The sequence below is a fragment of the Barbus barbus genome (genome assembly GCF_936440315.1).
Source record: "Barbus barbus genome assembly, chromosome: 21".
NCBI classification, from domain to species: domain Eukaryota; kingdom Metazoa; phylum Chordata; class Actinopteri; order Cypriniformes; family Cyprinidae; genus Barbus; species Barbus barbus.
This window is the reverse complement of record NC_136749.1, coordinates 15,310,784-15,327,385: the sequence shown is the minus strand read 5'-3', so window position 1 is coordinate 15,327,385 and position 16,602 is coordinate 15,310,784. Positions and strand designations below refer to the sequence as shown.

The following is a 16,602-nucleotide window of genomic DNA, read 5'->3' as shown; positions in this document are numbered from 1 at the left end:
GACGGGAAAGGATCCACCACACCCATCCTTCCAATTCGGGGAAAAGGAGGACGTATTTGTGGGCCGCATTTGAAGGATCCTACGAATTTGGACAGCCTTCGTCGCGGCGCTGTGACGTAACATCCTTCAAATGAGTACTCCGAAGGATGCAGACCCTGAATTTGGACACAGCCATAGTCACTTGTGCCACATCGAACTAAGACATTGCATACCAAATTTCAAGTTGATCGGACCAATGTTTACCCACTTATAGTTTTTTCATTTTTATAGCGCCACCAAGTGGCAGAGCTCCGGATTTTTTTTATTTGACCAAAGATTGAGCTTATACATATGTGTACAGGGTTTGGTGAAGATATCTCATTTCACTCACGAGCCTTTTCCGTAAAATTGCCCCACGACTTTTAAATGTTTTGGGGCCCCATTGCAAAAATAAGTTGAAATTTCAAGATTTTTTTGATAATTATTGATGAATACTGTCCAGAGAACATTTCTGCAGTGGTTTCGTTCCGATTGGGTGAAAACCCTAGGACTAGTTCGCAAAAGTAGGTTTTGAACATAATTGAGAATATTTAAATAACACTTTGATTGATGGCATTGATCCTAGACAAAGTTGTTCAGAAAGAGGAGATCTATCATGAAATATGAATAACTAGTGTATGTGGCAATATATGAACTTTGTTTTACAGTTTAAGTTCATGTACAATTGAAACATAGTGTTTTTGAAGGCTTTTTTTACTGTTACAGCGCCACCTATGGTCCGATCTCCATGAAACTTTTCATGCTTGTTAACAGTCATCTGACTCATGTTTTCATGTGCTGTCAAACTAATGAAGATGTTTTCTTAATTTACTGGTGCTTTTTCTTTTTGCATGTGCTTTCTGAAGTTGCAAAGCGTTGCGTTGAGCTCTCTCGGCCATCGTATAGCACCCTATCCCATAGACTTCTACTAAAAAAGAATGAGATGGATATCTCTGGACCAGAAGATTGTAGAGGCATGTGGGTGGGCTTTTGGATAGTGGTGGCAAGGGCATGGCTAGACAGTTTCCAGGATGAAATATACATTCTACTGAGAGGCTTTGTATTTCATCCATTAGCTCACTTGTTTTCATTCACTCATCGAGTTGACCATATAGTAAACATATAGGGAAGAGTGAATAAGGGTGAATAAGGGTAAAGAGTTTAACAATTAACAATCATAATTTTCTTTACAAAACTATTTTTTTTGGTCATTCACAGTTACAGGTTTTTCATGTTATTTTACATTACAGTATACATAAATTCACGGTCTATTTTCATAATTTTTTATTTTTTCTGTATTTCAAAAACAGGAAAAGTCTGTTCGCTGCAGCCATTGTAAGTCTGCAACAAGACAGCAACTGCACATGAAGTGGCCATGGAGTATCCAAACTTAAATGGATATAAAGCATGCATCTTTTGGAACACAGACAAAGTCTGACATATTATTGTTGAAGTGAAAGTGCTTAAAAGATATGAAAATGCAAAAGGCCATATAGCCACTGGGTGACACCCACACTCCATTTTTTTTCTTTCTTCCTTTTTTTCCCGATGCATTCTCTTGGCACAAATTAATCCAATTCTCTCACAATACCCTTTTAACACAAAACAGTGGCCGACTCAGAATCAGGAACAGCTTAATGAGGGAAGGTTAGAGGTTAGGATGATTCCAAGGGCCCTGAGAGGGGCTCCAACTCCCCACGATAGAAGTCTCTACCTAACAATAATTATGATCCAGCACATAATTGCATCAGTACCATTACTAATAAGGAGTGGAATGTATAGTATCTCCTCTGGTTTGTTTACTGGGGTGTTTGTAAGAAACACGTCTTTGTAAAACTGCTTATGGTTTACAAAAAACACAATCCAATCATAAGAATCTTGAAACCGAATTAGGCATTGTGCATAGTAAATATTTTGTAAAACAATATAGAGTTTTTATTTGGTTAAAAATGCAAAGTGAGTGACCTGAAATTGAAATTAATATAATTTATGAATGTTATAAAAACAAATTAATTCTGTGAGATTAAGTATGAAATTAAACTATGAACCTGAGATAACAGTTAATTCTTTTTGGCTCTGAGTGTCCAAGAATCAGTTCTAAGATCCCTTATGAGGGCCACCACAAGATGGAGATATTTACTGGAACATGTTTTATTTTATGCACTTCAAAAGATTAATGAAGTTATTATTAAAGGCATTTGCGACTTGTCTGATCACTAATATGTGAGCCTTATGCTTTTTACATCAAAGGAAATCTATGAAATACCTTGAAAAAAAACGATATATGTTAAAGACACTGACCAAATAGAGAAATGAGTTGTTAAAACTAATGAATTTTGGTGTTAGCTTAATATTAGAATGGAGGGACAATAACAGTTGTTGTGATCTGATGTGGCTTCTTATCATAGACTGAGGCAGAAGATATATTTTTATAGTATTCAATACCCTTATAAAGGCTGAGTCATTTAACATTGTATTATAAATATAGCCTACTTTATACTTATGAAAATACCCGAGATTGCATAACCAGAAAAACTTATAACAGATAAATTGTCAGCAAACGTGTGTTTATTGTCCTCATGTATATATAAGGTATTGTATTGTATTGTATATATGGTAATGGTGTGGTATTGTTTTCAAGCTTCCTGCACTGTATAGTATGAGTTTCTGTAATCTGTATAATTTGACAATTCACTGTATGTCAGCATTATGTTAGGAGTTTCGATGGTAGGTGAACGTTTCTATATGAAAATGAAGCATATAGTTCTAATTTATTTATAGGAATAACTTTCTGCAGCCATCAACACCATAAACACACATAAAAAATCTCACTCCCACATATTGTAAGAATACAGATTTAATTCAAAACATTAAAAATCTTTATTCTTGGTTTCAGATATATCATAGCTTTACAGATAAACCCTTTCTGTAAGGACAAGATCATTTTTTTTTTTGGAAAAAATCATTGCAAAGCATAGTGATGCAGGCGACCAAGGTGATGTACTCCTGAAAGTCCACAGTGCCATCTTTATTTGCATCCAGATCCTTAAATATCTTGTCCAAAGCCGCCTGGTCAGTGGATTTCTTTAACAAACACAAAAGTCTGATCAGAGATACTGTCTGCACAATGATGCCAATTAAACAGCTCATATTTACATCAGTATTATCTCACAATTATATTTACTATCATAATTAATACAAAAGAATTCAACTTTTTAAATTGTTATAATATATAGATATATATATAAATGAGCAGTTTTAATACCTAATTTTAAAATTAAGCATTTTTTATTAAAATGTCATAATGAAAAGAGAAATTATATTTCAACTGGTCAGTTTATGAAACAGTTTTGCAGTGCCTCTCACCCCGAGGATGTCGGCCAGCTCTGCACTGAGCAGATCCTTGAGCTCGCCTTTGCTCAGGGTGGTTTTGTCTCCCTCCTTTCCTGAGTATTTGTGAAAGGCTGCAATCAGCAAAGCCATTCCTTGCTGGATTTCTGTAAAATGAGTGTGATACAAAGCAGGTGTATCATAAATAATATTAATAATAATCAAACAAAACTTATTGTTTACAACATCCAAAATGACTAGTAGTGGAGTTGTTAACGGTATAATACATGAAATGTCATGCCCAGCAACAATATAACACACAGAACTGATTAAAGCCCTCTGGAGGCAAGCAGAAGGCAGAGAAGGGGGTGGACCTTAACTGTCTGAAGAGTGGGAGTTTTCAGAAATGGAGGGATAAAAAAAACCCTGTTAGATTTATGCATAATCGGATTATGGCCAACACCCTGAACAAACCCTTTCATTAAGACCGAATAGAGAGACAGAAAAAAAGAAAGAGATCTTCTCGACTTTGTCATTGGTCATTTAATCCACCATCAACTGCCTCCTTTTCCTGCCTCTGCTTTCTTCTCAACACACATACTCTTAAACTATTCTACTAATCAATTACTGGCCGAAAAGCATATTACATATGTGTGTGTATATAAATAAATATATATATATATATATATATATATATATATATATATATATATATATATATATATATATATATATATATACCAAACTATTATTTAAAAAATGGCATCAATCTAAAAAATTTTGAAGCCATCAAACATTAATAGTGCAGCAGTGAGATGCATTAGTTCATCTTAAGCAGTAAAACAATTCTGTACGAAAATAAAAAGTCTCTTACGTGACATGGTGATCCTGGAGTTCACGTTGAGCAAGAAGTGAAAGAAAATAGGACCGAGCAAGTGAGAAGTGAAGGAACAGACGGTGTTTTATGCAGAGAAATGCCACGCCCCCCAAAATCATCCCCTCCCACCGTTCCAACCCACACAACCGCACCTACATTTATGCCCCTCTCTCTTACTCTTACTATACTCGCTCTCTCTCTTATTGTTCACTCCCTTAAACCACAAAAAGGGGCAGGTGGAATAGGCACCTTTTGTCCTTGTTCAGTCTTTAACACAGCTAGCTAAACCAGATTCTAACCATACACAAACAGCCAAAAAGTGTATTACTGATTATTTACTGTGCCCTTGTCATGCCTAACAACCCCCCTTAGCTGTTCTAAAATCACTGTAAACTACAGCTTGGGGCTCTGCTGCTTTAATAGTCACCAAACGAAGAGTTGAGAGCTGGATGTTCTTCATTGACTTATTGAAATGACAGATGTCATCATCAAATCTTCTTAACAATATAATTTTGATCTTGCATGATGTGGCTTCTCATCATAGGTTATTCATTAATAATGTCAAACACATTGCAGATAATTTAAACACTCTAATATATACTGAAATTTGAATAGAACTGGGACATGAGTCATTGAGGCACCTCTGTAATATTTCTGCAGTTTTATACAAAAAAGGTATAAAAGCTGTCACTGAGGTACATAGTACCGTTCAAAAATAGCACCGCCTGGTGACAGCTTTTGTACTTTTTTTCTGAGAGTGTATAAAGCAACTAACATGTCAATATCGTGACGTTTACTAGAAAAATATACATCTCTGTTTCACTAATGCATGCGAGGCCTCTTTTGGTGTGGTGTGGTATTGTTTCTGCAGGCCATTTATGCACTGTATATAGTTACTGTAATCTGTGTAATTTGACAATTCATTGCATGTCAGTATTATGTTTGGTGTGTTGGTGAACGTTTCCATCTGAAAATGAAGCATAGTTCTAATATATCTATAGGAATAACCTTCATGTGTATGTAAGCTGCAGCCACCAACACCATAATTCACATATAAGAACACTCACACCCATATATTGTAGAATACAGATACAGATTTAATTCAAACATTAAAAACCTTTATTCTTGGTTTCAGGTGTACAGTACCATAGCTTTGCAACCCTTTCTGTAAGGACAAGGTTATTATTTTTGGAAAAATTCATTGCAAAGCATAGTGATGCAGGCGACCAAGGTGACATACTCCTGGAAATCCACCTTGTTATCTGCATTTGCATCCAGATCCTTAAATATCTTGTCCAGAGCTGCCTGGTCACTAGTTTTCTGTAACAAACACAACATACACAACAGTGTAATCAGATATACTGTCAGTACAGTGATGCGAATTAAACGCCATATTTGCATCAGTATTAGCTCACAATGTATTTATTATGACCATGAATACAAAAGAATTAACATTTTCAATCATGTTATTATTTAATTAAATAAAATGTATAAAAAGGAGCAATTTGAATAATACATTTTTAAATGAACCATTTTTAATTAAAATGTCATTATTAAAAGAGAAATCATATTTCAACTGGTCAGTTTATGAAACAGTTTTGCAGTGCCTCTCACCCCGAGCATTTCGCCCATCTGTGCATTGAGCAGTTCCTTGAGCTCGCCTTTGGTCAGGGTGGTTTTGTCTCCCTCCTTTCCTGAGTACTTGTAAAAGGTCTCAATCAACATAGCCATTGCTTTCTGGATTTCTGTGAAATGAGTGTGATACAAAGCAGGTGAATCATAAATAATCACATTAATAATAATCAAACAAATTATTAGTAGTTGAAAGGTAGTAGTTGTCAAAAGTACAATAAATGAAATGTCATGCCCAGCAACAATATAACACACAGAACTGGTTAAAGCCCTCTGGAGGCACGCAAAATGCAGAGAAGGAGTGGTCCTTAACTGTCTGAAAAGTGGGAGTTTTCAGAAAAGGAGGGATGAAAAAAATGACAGTTTTAAGAGCAAGAGGATTATATCCAGCACCCTGAACATACCCTCAAGACAGAAGAGAGAGAGAGCGAGAGAGAGAGAGAGAGAGAGAGAGATAGAGAGATTTCATTGTTCATTTAATCCACAACCAACTGCCTCACAGAACACAAAAACTCTTAGACTATTGCCTTAAAATGAATAAAATACATATTAGCCAATCAATTAACAGCTAAAAACATTTAACATATATACTCCCTTAACTCGGCTTCAAAAAAATCTGAAAATGAGGGCAGGGGATCCACACATGTTTTACTCTTAAAATACAGCAGTAGTGCAGCAGTTAGATGCATTATTTAATTTTAAGCAGTAAAACAACAACAACAAAAAGTTGAATGCAGTGCGTTTAATGCACTGAAGAAAGCCTTACGCTGAAACGATTGTGTTTTTGTCCTACTTTTGTTTTGGTGACTAATGTAAAATAAAACGCTAAAAAGAAGACTATTTTTGTGAGAGCGGTTCATGGTTTCATATATTAAGTAAAAAAAAATAAAATAAAATAAAATTAAATTGTATCTTACGTGACATGGTGTTCCTGGAGTTCAAGGCAAGCAAGAAGTGCACGAAACTGAGAGCCAAGGATGAGAACTGAAGGGACAGACTGAGTGTTATATGCAAATACCACACCCCAAATTCATCCCCTACCACCGTCCCAACCCTTGACACACAAATGCACCTGCGGTAACTTTTCTTTGTCTTACTCTGGCCTTTGTTCTCTCTCTCCCATTGTTCATCCCCTTAAACCATTTAAACTCTTGTTGATTTAATTATTGAGTTTGCAAAAAAAAAGAAACAGGTGGGCTTGGCATCTCTTGTCACTGGAAGTTTCTAACTCAGTTGGTTAAACCAGCTCCTAACCGCACACAAACAGCCAAAACTTTAGACGAGCATTTGGGCAAATCCACATGTCAAGACCTGCCCTGGACTGGAAGGGCAAGTTGGGTGTTACTGAGAACTTTAGAGAACTGCATGGAACCACTTAAATATTCTATACTAAAAAAAGAGTATGCCTAACTGTGGTTATGTCAAAACCTCAATTTGTGAAAATCATTTTAAGGCCTAATTGCTTATGCATGTTTATGGATGTTTGCTGGCATACAAAACTGCTCAAGTTGAATGAGAACAGTCTTTTGCAAAACTCTGTGGTATGAATAAATAGCCACAAGTCGGCTATTTATTTTTTATTTTCCTTAAGACTGCATAACACTTTAAAGTTACATAAAAATGTTTTATTTGAATTCGAAAAGTTAAACTGCACGACTATTTCTTCAGACATAGTCTTAACATAGTGGCTGTATGCAATTGGCCTAGTGTCATTTTTGACATGTAGCTACAGGGCAGCTAACTTTCAGCAGTCATAACCAGTCCTGTATGTTTTAAGAGCGCAGGGTAATTCTCCAGTATTCTAATCAATGCTAAAAGCCCATATAACTTTGCTTTTTTTATGCATTGTTTTTTTTTCAATAAAAGCTGCTTATCTGCATCAAATGTTGTAAAAGAACAAAAATGTTTGCGTGTTTGCGAGTTTTTAATGCATACCTGACATCGCAATGCTTCATAGGAAGGAAATTATGCAAAGAGTAGTCATTTTTAACATTTTATTTTGGTTAGTCCATATTGCAAGATAATTTTTGGTGGAGTATCGTATTTTACTCTTTTCCACAGTACAACAACAACAACAAAAAAGATTGTCACTGGGGCAATACTGGCAAAAGTGCATCTTTTTTCCCTAATATAAATTACCCCTAAAAGGTGCATATTAGTATCTTAAAGTGACAGTACAACCAAAAATTTAATCACTCTTATGCTGTTCTAAAGCGGTATGACTTTCTTCATCAGAACACAAAATAAGATACAGTGATATAAAGATATCACTGCTATTGTAGTTATGTGTGGTTTTTAGAAAAAAAAAAACGACAAAAAGCTGATTATCTGCACTACATGCTCTGGAAAAAAGGCCTATTTGCACATTTGGTACCTGACATTGTGATGCTTAATGGGAAACATTTGATTCCATAAATCAGTCATTTTTAGCATTCTATTTTGTGTAGTCCATTTTGCAAGAGCATTAACTTTTCCTGTGTGAACATGAGACTACATAAGATCTTCAAGAAGGGTGCACCATCCCTCTAAGGTATTAATATCCACACTTTAGGAGTAAATAAGTTACAAATGTGTTCCTCTGATGGCACTGTCCCAGGAAAAAGACGGTACCCCTAAACAGACAATTTTGTACTTTTTTTCTGACAGTGCCAAACAAAACTACAGAAAATACTCTGTAAGGACAGAAACCAGAAATACTGGTTAGAAAATATACAAACACGACATGCATTCTGCTTTTGAATGCCAGATGGCACAGTATAAGTGGCACAGTATAAGATGATGTGTGTTGGGTGTGCTAGATGTAGTTTTTATTATTAGCAATGCACTACTGAAAAAGTGAATAAAGAAAGTGTGGATAAAGGAATGGTGAATGAAGATGAATAGTAGCAAAAGAACATGTGAAAGGCATTTAAGAGGACTGGTATTTCAGGACCAGTGACAGAGTTGGAAATGAGAGAAGTCAGGGAAGGAAAAAGAAAAAAAAAGGGGGTGGAGGAGATGGCCTCATTTAACCTCAGTCTTTATGTAATACAGTGATGGTGACTCACTCGGGTAGAATTTCATTTTTTTTCTCTTTTCGCCACAGTTGCTCGGTGAACGTTAGTGTTTAACTTTTTAAACTTTTATACACATTGGTGTGCACTGTTTATTTCTCTTACAAAAACGGACAATTCTGTCATCATTTACTCATCACAATTGAAACATTCTTTAAAATATCTTATCTTTTGTCTTCTACAAAAGAAAGGATGTCACATACATGACGTGAGCTTGAGTAAATTAAAATGTTAATTTTTTTAATCTATTCCTTCAAATGAGCAAGAAACTTTATCATACATGCACACCTACATCTGCATGAGCTCTCTAGAAAAGAAAAATGTAAAAAAGCTGTCACCAGGGTGGTACACTTACAAAAGTACAAATATTTACAATTTTTGTCACTAATATGTACCCTTAAGGTACTAATATGCACCCTTTAGGGGTCAATAAGGTACAAAGGTGTACTTTGTGAAAGAGTATTGCAGGAGTGTCAGATTTTGAGTGTAACATATAGCTACTTTTATGCAGCAGCAGTGAGAAAACAGACAAGAACTCATGATTAAATCTCATGGACTCTGAGGCCAATTTCCTTGTGAGTCACCATCCAAAAACATCTATGAGTAAGTGGGACCTCCCTGGCGCCATTTTGACCACGAGTGTTGGATAGGATCAGCTTCAGATCCTCGGTGAAGTGGGGGGATGAGAACATGAGAGGAGAGGATATGGTGGAAATACTTGTTGTGGAGGTTTGGAGGTTGGTCTTGCGCAGATATGCTTGTTGTTGAATAAATTTGCTCAAAACTCATGGCACAAACATCTCGGCTCTGATTAACCACAGTTAAACTGAGCCACTTATTGTACTGTGTTGACATAGCCATAGCCTATTTTTCATAAAGGGCAGATAAGGTTGAGTCATGCTGTCAGATGTGTTTTTAATGTTATAAACGTATGCAATTTATTAATTACAATATTTTTTGAAAAGAACAGATAATCTACAGTCCAAACAGCTGCCAAGGGAAGCACTACTAAGTGACTTCTTTCATCACAAGTTAATTAGAGAGCGCCTGTTTGTGTGACTAAGAGAGTCATTTTAAACATTTCTAATATAGTCTTGTGAGTAGAAGCATCAGACCCTGTCACGCAGCTGAGGTTGTATGTGTGTGAGTGTGTGTGTGTGTGTGTGTGATGAGGCCTGGACAGGTGTGAATTTTAGGGCCATCAGAGAGATTTTACATCTCTGTGGTAATTTTTCTGGCCTTCTCTCTTGTATAATATTAAATGAATGAAGCAAGTATTGTGTTGTGTTGATTGTGTGTGTGTAATGATGCTTCCTATAGGAAATGCTTTGCGTTTCGTTATAGCACTTCTATTGTTCTGTTCCCCTGAATGGAAAATCACACACCATCTTCACACTGGCCCCCACCGCTCATGTCTCTTACTTTCTCTTTGTTTCGCTATTATTCTTTCTACCTCTCCCCCTTTCTCTCTCTCTCTGTGGGCTGATAAATGTAATGTTTTCCTGATGCCAGCTTTATTTCCACTCTGGCATGGTAAACTTTAAAAAAGGAAATCTTCCAACTTTCACCTGCTTTACTTGTTTTCTATATACTCTTGTGTGCTTCCAAATGAGCCAAATGAAGTTTTGTACCTGACAAAAACTGCAGCTGCTTACCTTGCTTATTGGTTTATTGGTCTACCCTGCTTTTAACTTTATAATGTGATCCTCTATCTCACTCCAATGTTTACCTTCAGAATCATGCAAAAGAAACCATAACCGTAACTGTGTCAACTGAACACTGGCACGGTTTCACAATGAAAACCATTTGACGCTATGGTGATAAAGAATATTAAATAACATGCTATTCAACTGGATTTTTTCTCCTGCAACCCACCGTCCAATCTGACCCCAAGTTAATTAAATGATCACATTTCACCACTTTTATCTAAAACACTGTCAAAGCAGTTCAGACTCAAAACACACTATTAAGAGAACAGCCAAAATAATTGTGTGTGTGTGTGAGTATCAACGGTGTGTTCTTTTGTGTGTGACGTGGTTGTGTGGTTTTTTCTCTGTACACCTTGTCCATCATGCCACTTCAGCTCCACAGTGGCCACTGACTGCATTAACTACGATTACCAGACCTCTCAGTAGACTGCCACAACCCATTTCAAAATTTCCACAGGATGTATAGTTGTTTGTTTTGTTTTTTTTGTCTTGCTATATCATGTTTATTGCACAGTGGAAGTTAGTACAGGGCACAGTTCAAATTAATCTCTATGAAGCATTTATGCAGACATTTTAACAATGCAGTTTAAAACACAGGTTAATTCCATAGTTTACTGCATAAGTCAGTTCAGGGAGTAATATCTGTGCATATTTTACTGTTGTTGGACCTGCATTTGGAAATTGCTGTCCATTGTATTTGTCCCTGCATCAGTAGAAATACAGGTTACTTGTGCAAAACGATCATGAAATCAGTAGGCCTTTGCATTGTCTACGAAATGAAGGTGTATCGGGCCCGTCCAGAGATTAAAGCCCTGGGGTCTCTGTTAGTGTTAATGTTGCCCTGCTTGAACTGCCACTGGATGTGTATCATTTACCTCCACTCACTTCTACAAATCCATGTTCATGTCAGAAGCCCGCAGTCAGTGTTTGACCTATACCTCATACTTTTCATAAAGCAACTCTGAAACCTTATATTACAACGTTCCTCATATTACAGTCTTTTTAGGGTAAGTCGCTCTTGTTGCATTAGGTAAATGTTGCTTTGCTAAATGAATATAAATGTGTATTTCAAACTATATTCATCGCTTCTAAACATATTTAATTTTATGCTTCTATTTGTCTGTCTTTGTCTGCTTCTTTCTAGAAGTTGAACAGTTTAAACTGTCACCACAGCACCACACCCAAATCATGCCACATAGCAAAAAGACAAGACAAGAATGAAAGGGTGGGACAGAAGCATGTAAAGATCAGGACATCAGTGAGTGCGTTTGAGCTTTGAATGTTGTACACTTCCTGATTTATGGAAATGTGCCTAAGGGACATTATTCCCTGCAAGTTATGCATCTGAATAGACAGAGTCACAACAAGCCCATATTTGAATGTGGTTTAAAATCATGCATGCACACCTCATGGATTCATCTATTTCTCATTTTAAAAATTCAGACAGTCTCTTGCATACATGGTGTGTTCTGATATTGAGTTTCAGTAAAGAGATTAATTACTTCACTTTAATAACTTATCGATAATATATGTATACTTTAGACTACAAGTCGAAAGGTTAGACACACCTTCTTGTTCTCGTCATCCACAACACAGTAAATGCACTCATGCTAGGAATATACTTTTCAATCTATAAATGTAAAGCAATTGCACCGTTAAGGTGCTAATTATAGGTACGGTTTTCCTCACATTATGGCTTTTTTCCAGGTTACATCATGTGGGGTGCAAGTACCAGAGGATTTCTTCCAAGTAAATGCCATCTGCTCCATGTAAACAGGCCTGATCGAGATGCTGTTTGTGTGTGTTTAGGAACATGTGGGTGTGTTCACTCTTACATTAGACTGCTGTACAGATGCGGAGGACAGGGACTGCACTCTGGGAAAAACAATTTATACAGCAGAGAAACAGGTGTCCCTGCAGAAAACTTCCTGGTAGCATGTTCGGAGGATCTATTAATATAATACATATAGTGAAGCCCAAACCTCTGTGACCACATTGAAAATCTAGGATTCACTTTTTGTTTTTATATATAAAACTGGAAGTAAACAGAAATAAAAGTTAATATGCTGCAGTATTTCTAGGTCAAATCAATTTATCAAAAAAAAAAAAAAAGATAAATAAAAAATGGTGACATTGATCATGTGAATTTGTTTTTCATGAACATTCTTCATGCGCTTCAAATCATTTACACAAACTTGTGGAGTTCATGAGAGCTTTTTAAGTAAAAGCAGGACAATGCAATTTTAAGTATTTCCTTAAATTGTTATGCTCATTTGCAGCTCTTTTCTTTTCTTTCTTTTCTTATCTTTACATTACTTTTATGTTTTTTTTTTATCAATAAAACATGCATTTTCATGTTGCTTAATGTCTTTGCATAAATTACAGTAAAGTGAGAAAGGGATTAGGACTGGGTGGCTGAAACAGGTTCAAACCTGCTCCTTAAGTATACTAAAACTATACTAAAGCTGCTATTATGTCTGATATGGCCTATTACTCTCTTTGACTGGTAAATTGGGAATTTGAATATTGCTTTTTTTTATTACAGCTCCACATTTCATCTTGAGTCTGTAAATGTGACATATAACCGACTGATCACTGGCAACAATCTTTGCTAGCAATTAAGCTTGATCTCCTAATCAAAATGGGCAAGATATTTGCTTTTGCATTGCAGCTGTCAGTTTGAATGTCAATATAAAATGAAATACTTCAAACAGAACTGCCTGCAGTCCTGTCAGCACACCTCTGTTTGATATAGGCCATTATGAAAAACATAAGCGATAGGGCAAAGTTAATTGTCTGTATGCATACATTTGGGGTTTGGAATAAATTGTATTAAAATGTAATGTGAATTTAATGTGCACTGAATGATTTAACGTCTTTAGCAAAAAGTTTAAGAGATTTTACAAAAGATAATACATTTTTGTCTGCTTTTCTTCAGGTTACTGCACATTCATAAATCAGAGGTGTGACACAGAGTCATTAGTCATTAGTAAATAACGTTACATAGCCATTCTCTTATAAGAACATATTTGCATGTACGTTTGCATTGAGCAAGTAGGTCAACTGCACTAGAACTTCATTCAACAAGTGTGCAAAAAGTCACAATGTGTCTACAAATGATCTTTTATATAAGAATTGTATATATATATATAATAATTATGTAATATAAAAGCATATCATGGAGTGATATCATGACAATCCATACTATTAAAGCCTAGCATGCAATCATTTAAATCAATTTATGTGATATACATTTTTTTTTTCAAAATATTGCGTGCAATTATTGATATTCATATATATTGTTTTAACATATTAAAAATTAATTATGTGAAATAACATGAAATCATAAATGCCATCACTGGTAAAAAAAAAAAGACATATAAATGAAGTGAAAAAATAAAGTGAGAAGTGACAAGATATTTTATTGGTGTTCAGAAAACTATAGTTTACACTACTGCAAAATGTAAATTTTATTGTTCGTTAGACAGGACAAGCATTTTTCACAACAATGTCTGTTGAGAAATGTTTCTTACTACATGAACTACTAAATGCCATCACAAAAGACTATCCATCCGTTTAAACAATTTTTTACTCTGCCTGCCTTACAGCATATAAAACGCAGCATTATTACACATCATAGAGAGGTACTTTGGCACCTTGTAAAAGGCAAGTGTCTACTGCATCACAAGTGTAAGGATGTGTGTGTTCACTTATCCTGACAACCCCTGCCCCTTCCTCTGCACTTATCCTTGCCATGCTTCTTTGTGTAGTAGGCCCTGGCTAGGCCAGCAATACACTGACTGAATTCACGGAAGTTCACTTCACCATCGTGGTTCTTATCCAGCTCTTCCATGGCCTCTTTAATATTGTCTGGATCCACTTTATCCTGAGACAAACATAGAGGGAGGAATGTCAATGCTGTAATTACATGCATACCACTCATAGCTGTATTGCCAAAAAAAAAAAAAACAAGAACAACTAGTGGAAGCACAGTGTCTGAGACACCAAAAAGAATGTTAGCAAGTGAAAGATTGATAAAACGAAGAGCCTCATGCATGCACGTTATGACTCATTAGGGTAAACCCCTCTCATGCCAAGTTGCCATGATAACATTGCACAACAACCTCACAGCATTTAATTAGGAAATAGATTTGTTGCAACATGCTAATGGTTGGAGGTGTCCACTTCCTCCAACCAATAGCTTTCTTTCTCACAACTTCATCGGTTTCTATGCATCTCTGTAATTCTCACCTTAAATTCGGGACTGGTAATTTGGGTTTTGATTAGCTGTCCTAGTTCAGCATTACTGAGTTGGGTTTTCTGCTCATCTGTCCCTGCATATTCCTCAAACACCTCCACTATGGCCACAATGGCTTTCTCCAGCTTAGACATGTCTATAAGAAAGAAAACAAGAAACATTTATCATTCAGAAAAACATTATTTAGCCAATGCAATACAGCACAATACAATTATATCTGTTGCAAAAATACCCACAAAATTATGGATTGCATTTCTATAAACTTCATCTCTGTCCTATTTTTGTAGCTCTATATTTCCTGCTTTTTGAATTTTCATTTTGTCTCTCTTTTTCTATTTTCTTTCACCTACCTTGAGGATGGTGTGTTCCCAAAGAAGTTAAGCAGATGTTTTGTTGGAGTAAATCGTCTGCTGCTTTTAAAGCACAGATTTTATACTCCACAGCACACACAATGGCAGGAATGATTCAATCTTGTTCTATGAAGGAAACGTAGCACACCCAATCCAGTTCTTTGAGACTCACATGCCGTTAAATGTTTTTTTTTTTGTTATACGTTTTAGCATAAAAGGTCATATTCTGTTGTGTTTGTCTCAGCTAGTTGATTATAGTAACTAATAAGTAAACAAACAAAGTATAGGGGATTTCCCTTGTCAGACTTTATGGGGAATCTGAGTCATATTTTAGTGACTCTTTCGTTCTCTCTTTTGGGCGTTGCCTGCCCTGAACGCCATATTTCCTTTCTTTTTTCTTTTATTTATTTCTCATGTGAATGGGCAAGCTTTAAACTTTCTTTTAATAAGGTTTCAGATTCAGCATCTAGGATAAAGATAAAAGACGTATTGTGCAGATATGACTGTTGCTGATTGTTGTTTTCGTGGAGGTTTGAATCACAAGCTTCAAGTGAATTTTCATGTTTGGAATAAACAGAGACACGCTTATTCTCTCTAAATCTAGTCTTCAGACATCAAAGAACACCTGATATTTGCAAAAAGGCCTCGTATTGAAAAGAGACTACGTGAATATTTTATCTGCAGCTGTATACAGAAATGCAAACAAAAATGAAGCCATTTGCAGACAACAATGCATTCAATAGTGCACAAAACCACATACTAGACAGTGACTGCTCAACTTCATGAAGACTGATGACTGCTTGGTTGTGCAGCAACAGGATTATTCAGTATCTTCTTTAAGCTTTTCCTTTATGAGAAAAACGCTAAGACACTGACTCATCAGCCACGAGTGTCATAATGTATTAGAATTAGTCTAGTTTTGTATCCTGAAAAAGTAAACACCCGGATAAACAGACCACACCCTTTTGAATCCACTTAACCTAACATACTTTTCACGGATGATAACCATCATAAAAACAAACAACAAAGTACATGTCAATGTCACAAACCTCTGTGACAGATCTGTAGGGGTGTGTACTTTTAAGTGTGTGTTATTTAACCCTCTTTTGTTCAGGGCCAGTACTTCTATACTGTGTGGTAAGCATATATTCACAGCTTTTACTGCAGTGCACCAACAAACACACACCTAGACAAATATGCACACACACACACACACACATACATAGATGTATAGGTGCCATAGACGTGAGGATCCATCAAGAAAGATCATGCCCTCTATAGTAAAAAATGTTGGAAGTAATGTGTTGATGTTAGCATGCCAGTTTTTAAAAGAATTCATCAGAGACGGATGTGAACAGTAATTGTTCTCTAAACT

The 16,602-nt window shown here is 35.9% G+C and overlaps 3 protein-coding genes across 3 annotated transcripts; all 3 read right to left on the bottom strand.

The window, feature by feature from the left end:
- Positions 1-2,570: 2,570 nt before the first annotated feature.
- On the bottom strand, positions 2,571-4,379 carry LOC306887900 (ictacalcin-like). Its single transcript, XM_079445921.1, has 3 exons — positions 4,223-4,379; positions 3,385-3,515; positions 2,571-3,102 (listed from the first exon to the last, which is right to left on the bottom strand). The coding sequence occupies exons 1-3, from the start codon at positions 4,227-4,229 to the stop codon at positions 2,959-2,961; spliced, it is 282 nt and encodes a 93-aa protein (XP_079302047.1). The 5' UTR covers positions 4,230-4,379; the 3' UTR covers positions 2,571-2,958.
- A 924-nt stretch (positions 4,380-5,303) lies between these two features.
- LOC306887901 (ictacalcin-like) lies at positions 5,304-7,180 on the bottom strand. Its single transcript, XM_079445922.1, has 3 exons — positions 6,775-7,180; positions 5,840-5,970; positions 5,304-5,545 (listed from the first exon to the last, which is right to left on the bottom strand). The coding sequence occupies exons 1-3, from the start codon at positions 6,779-6,781 to the stop codon at positions 5,408-5,410; spliced, it is 276 nt and encodes a 91-aa protein (XP_079302048.1). The 5' UTR covers positions 6,782-7,180; the 3' UTR covers positions 5,304-5,407.
- Positions 7,181-14,005: 6,825 nt separating this feature from the next.
- Positions 14,006-16,280, bottom strand: LOC306887898 (protein S100-A5-like). Its single transcript, XM_079445918.1, has 4 exons — positions 15,988-16,280; positions 15,228-15,353; positions 14,871-15,013; positions 14,006-14,505 (listed from the first exon to the last, which is right to left on the bottom strand). The coding sequence occupies exons 3-4, from the start codon at positions 15,009-15,011 to the stop codon at positions 14,326-14,328; spliced, it is 321 nt and encodes a 106-aa protein (XP_079302044.1). The 5' UTR covers positions 15,012-15,013; positions 15,228-15,353; positions 15,988-16,280; the 3' UTR covers positions 14,006-14,325.
- Positions 16,281-16,602: the final 322 nt, after the last annotated feature.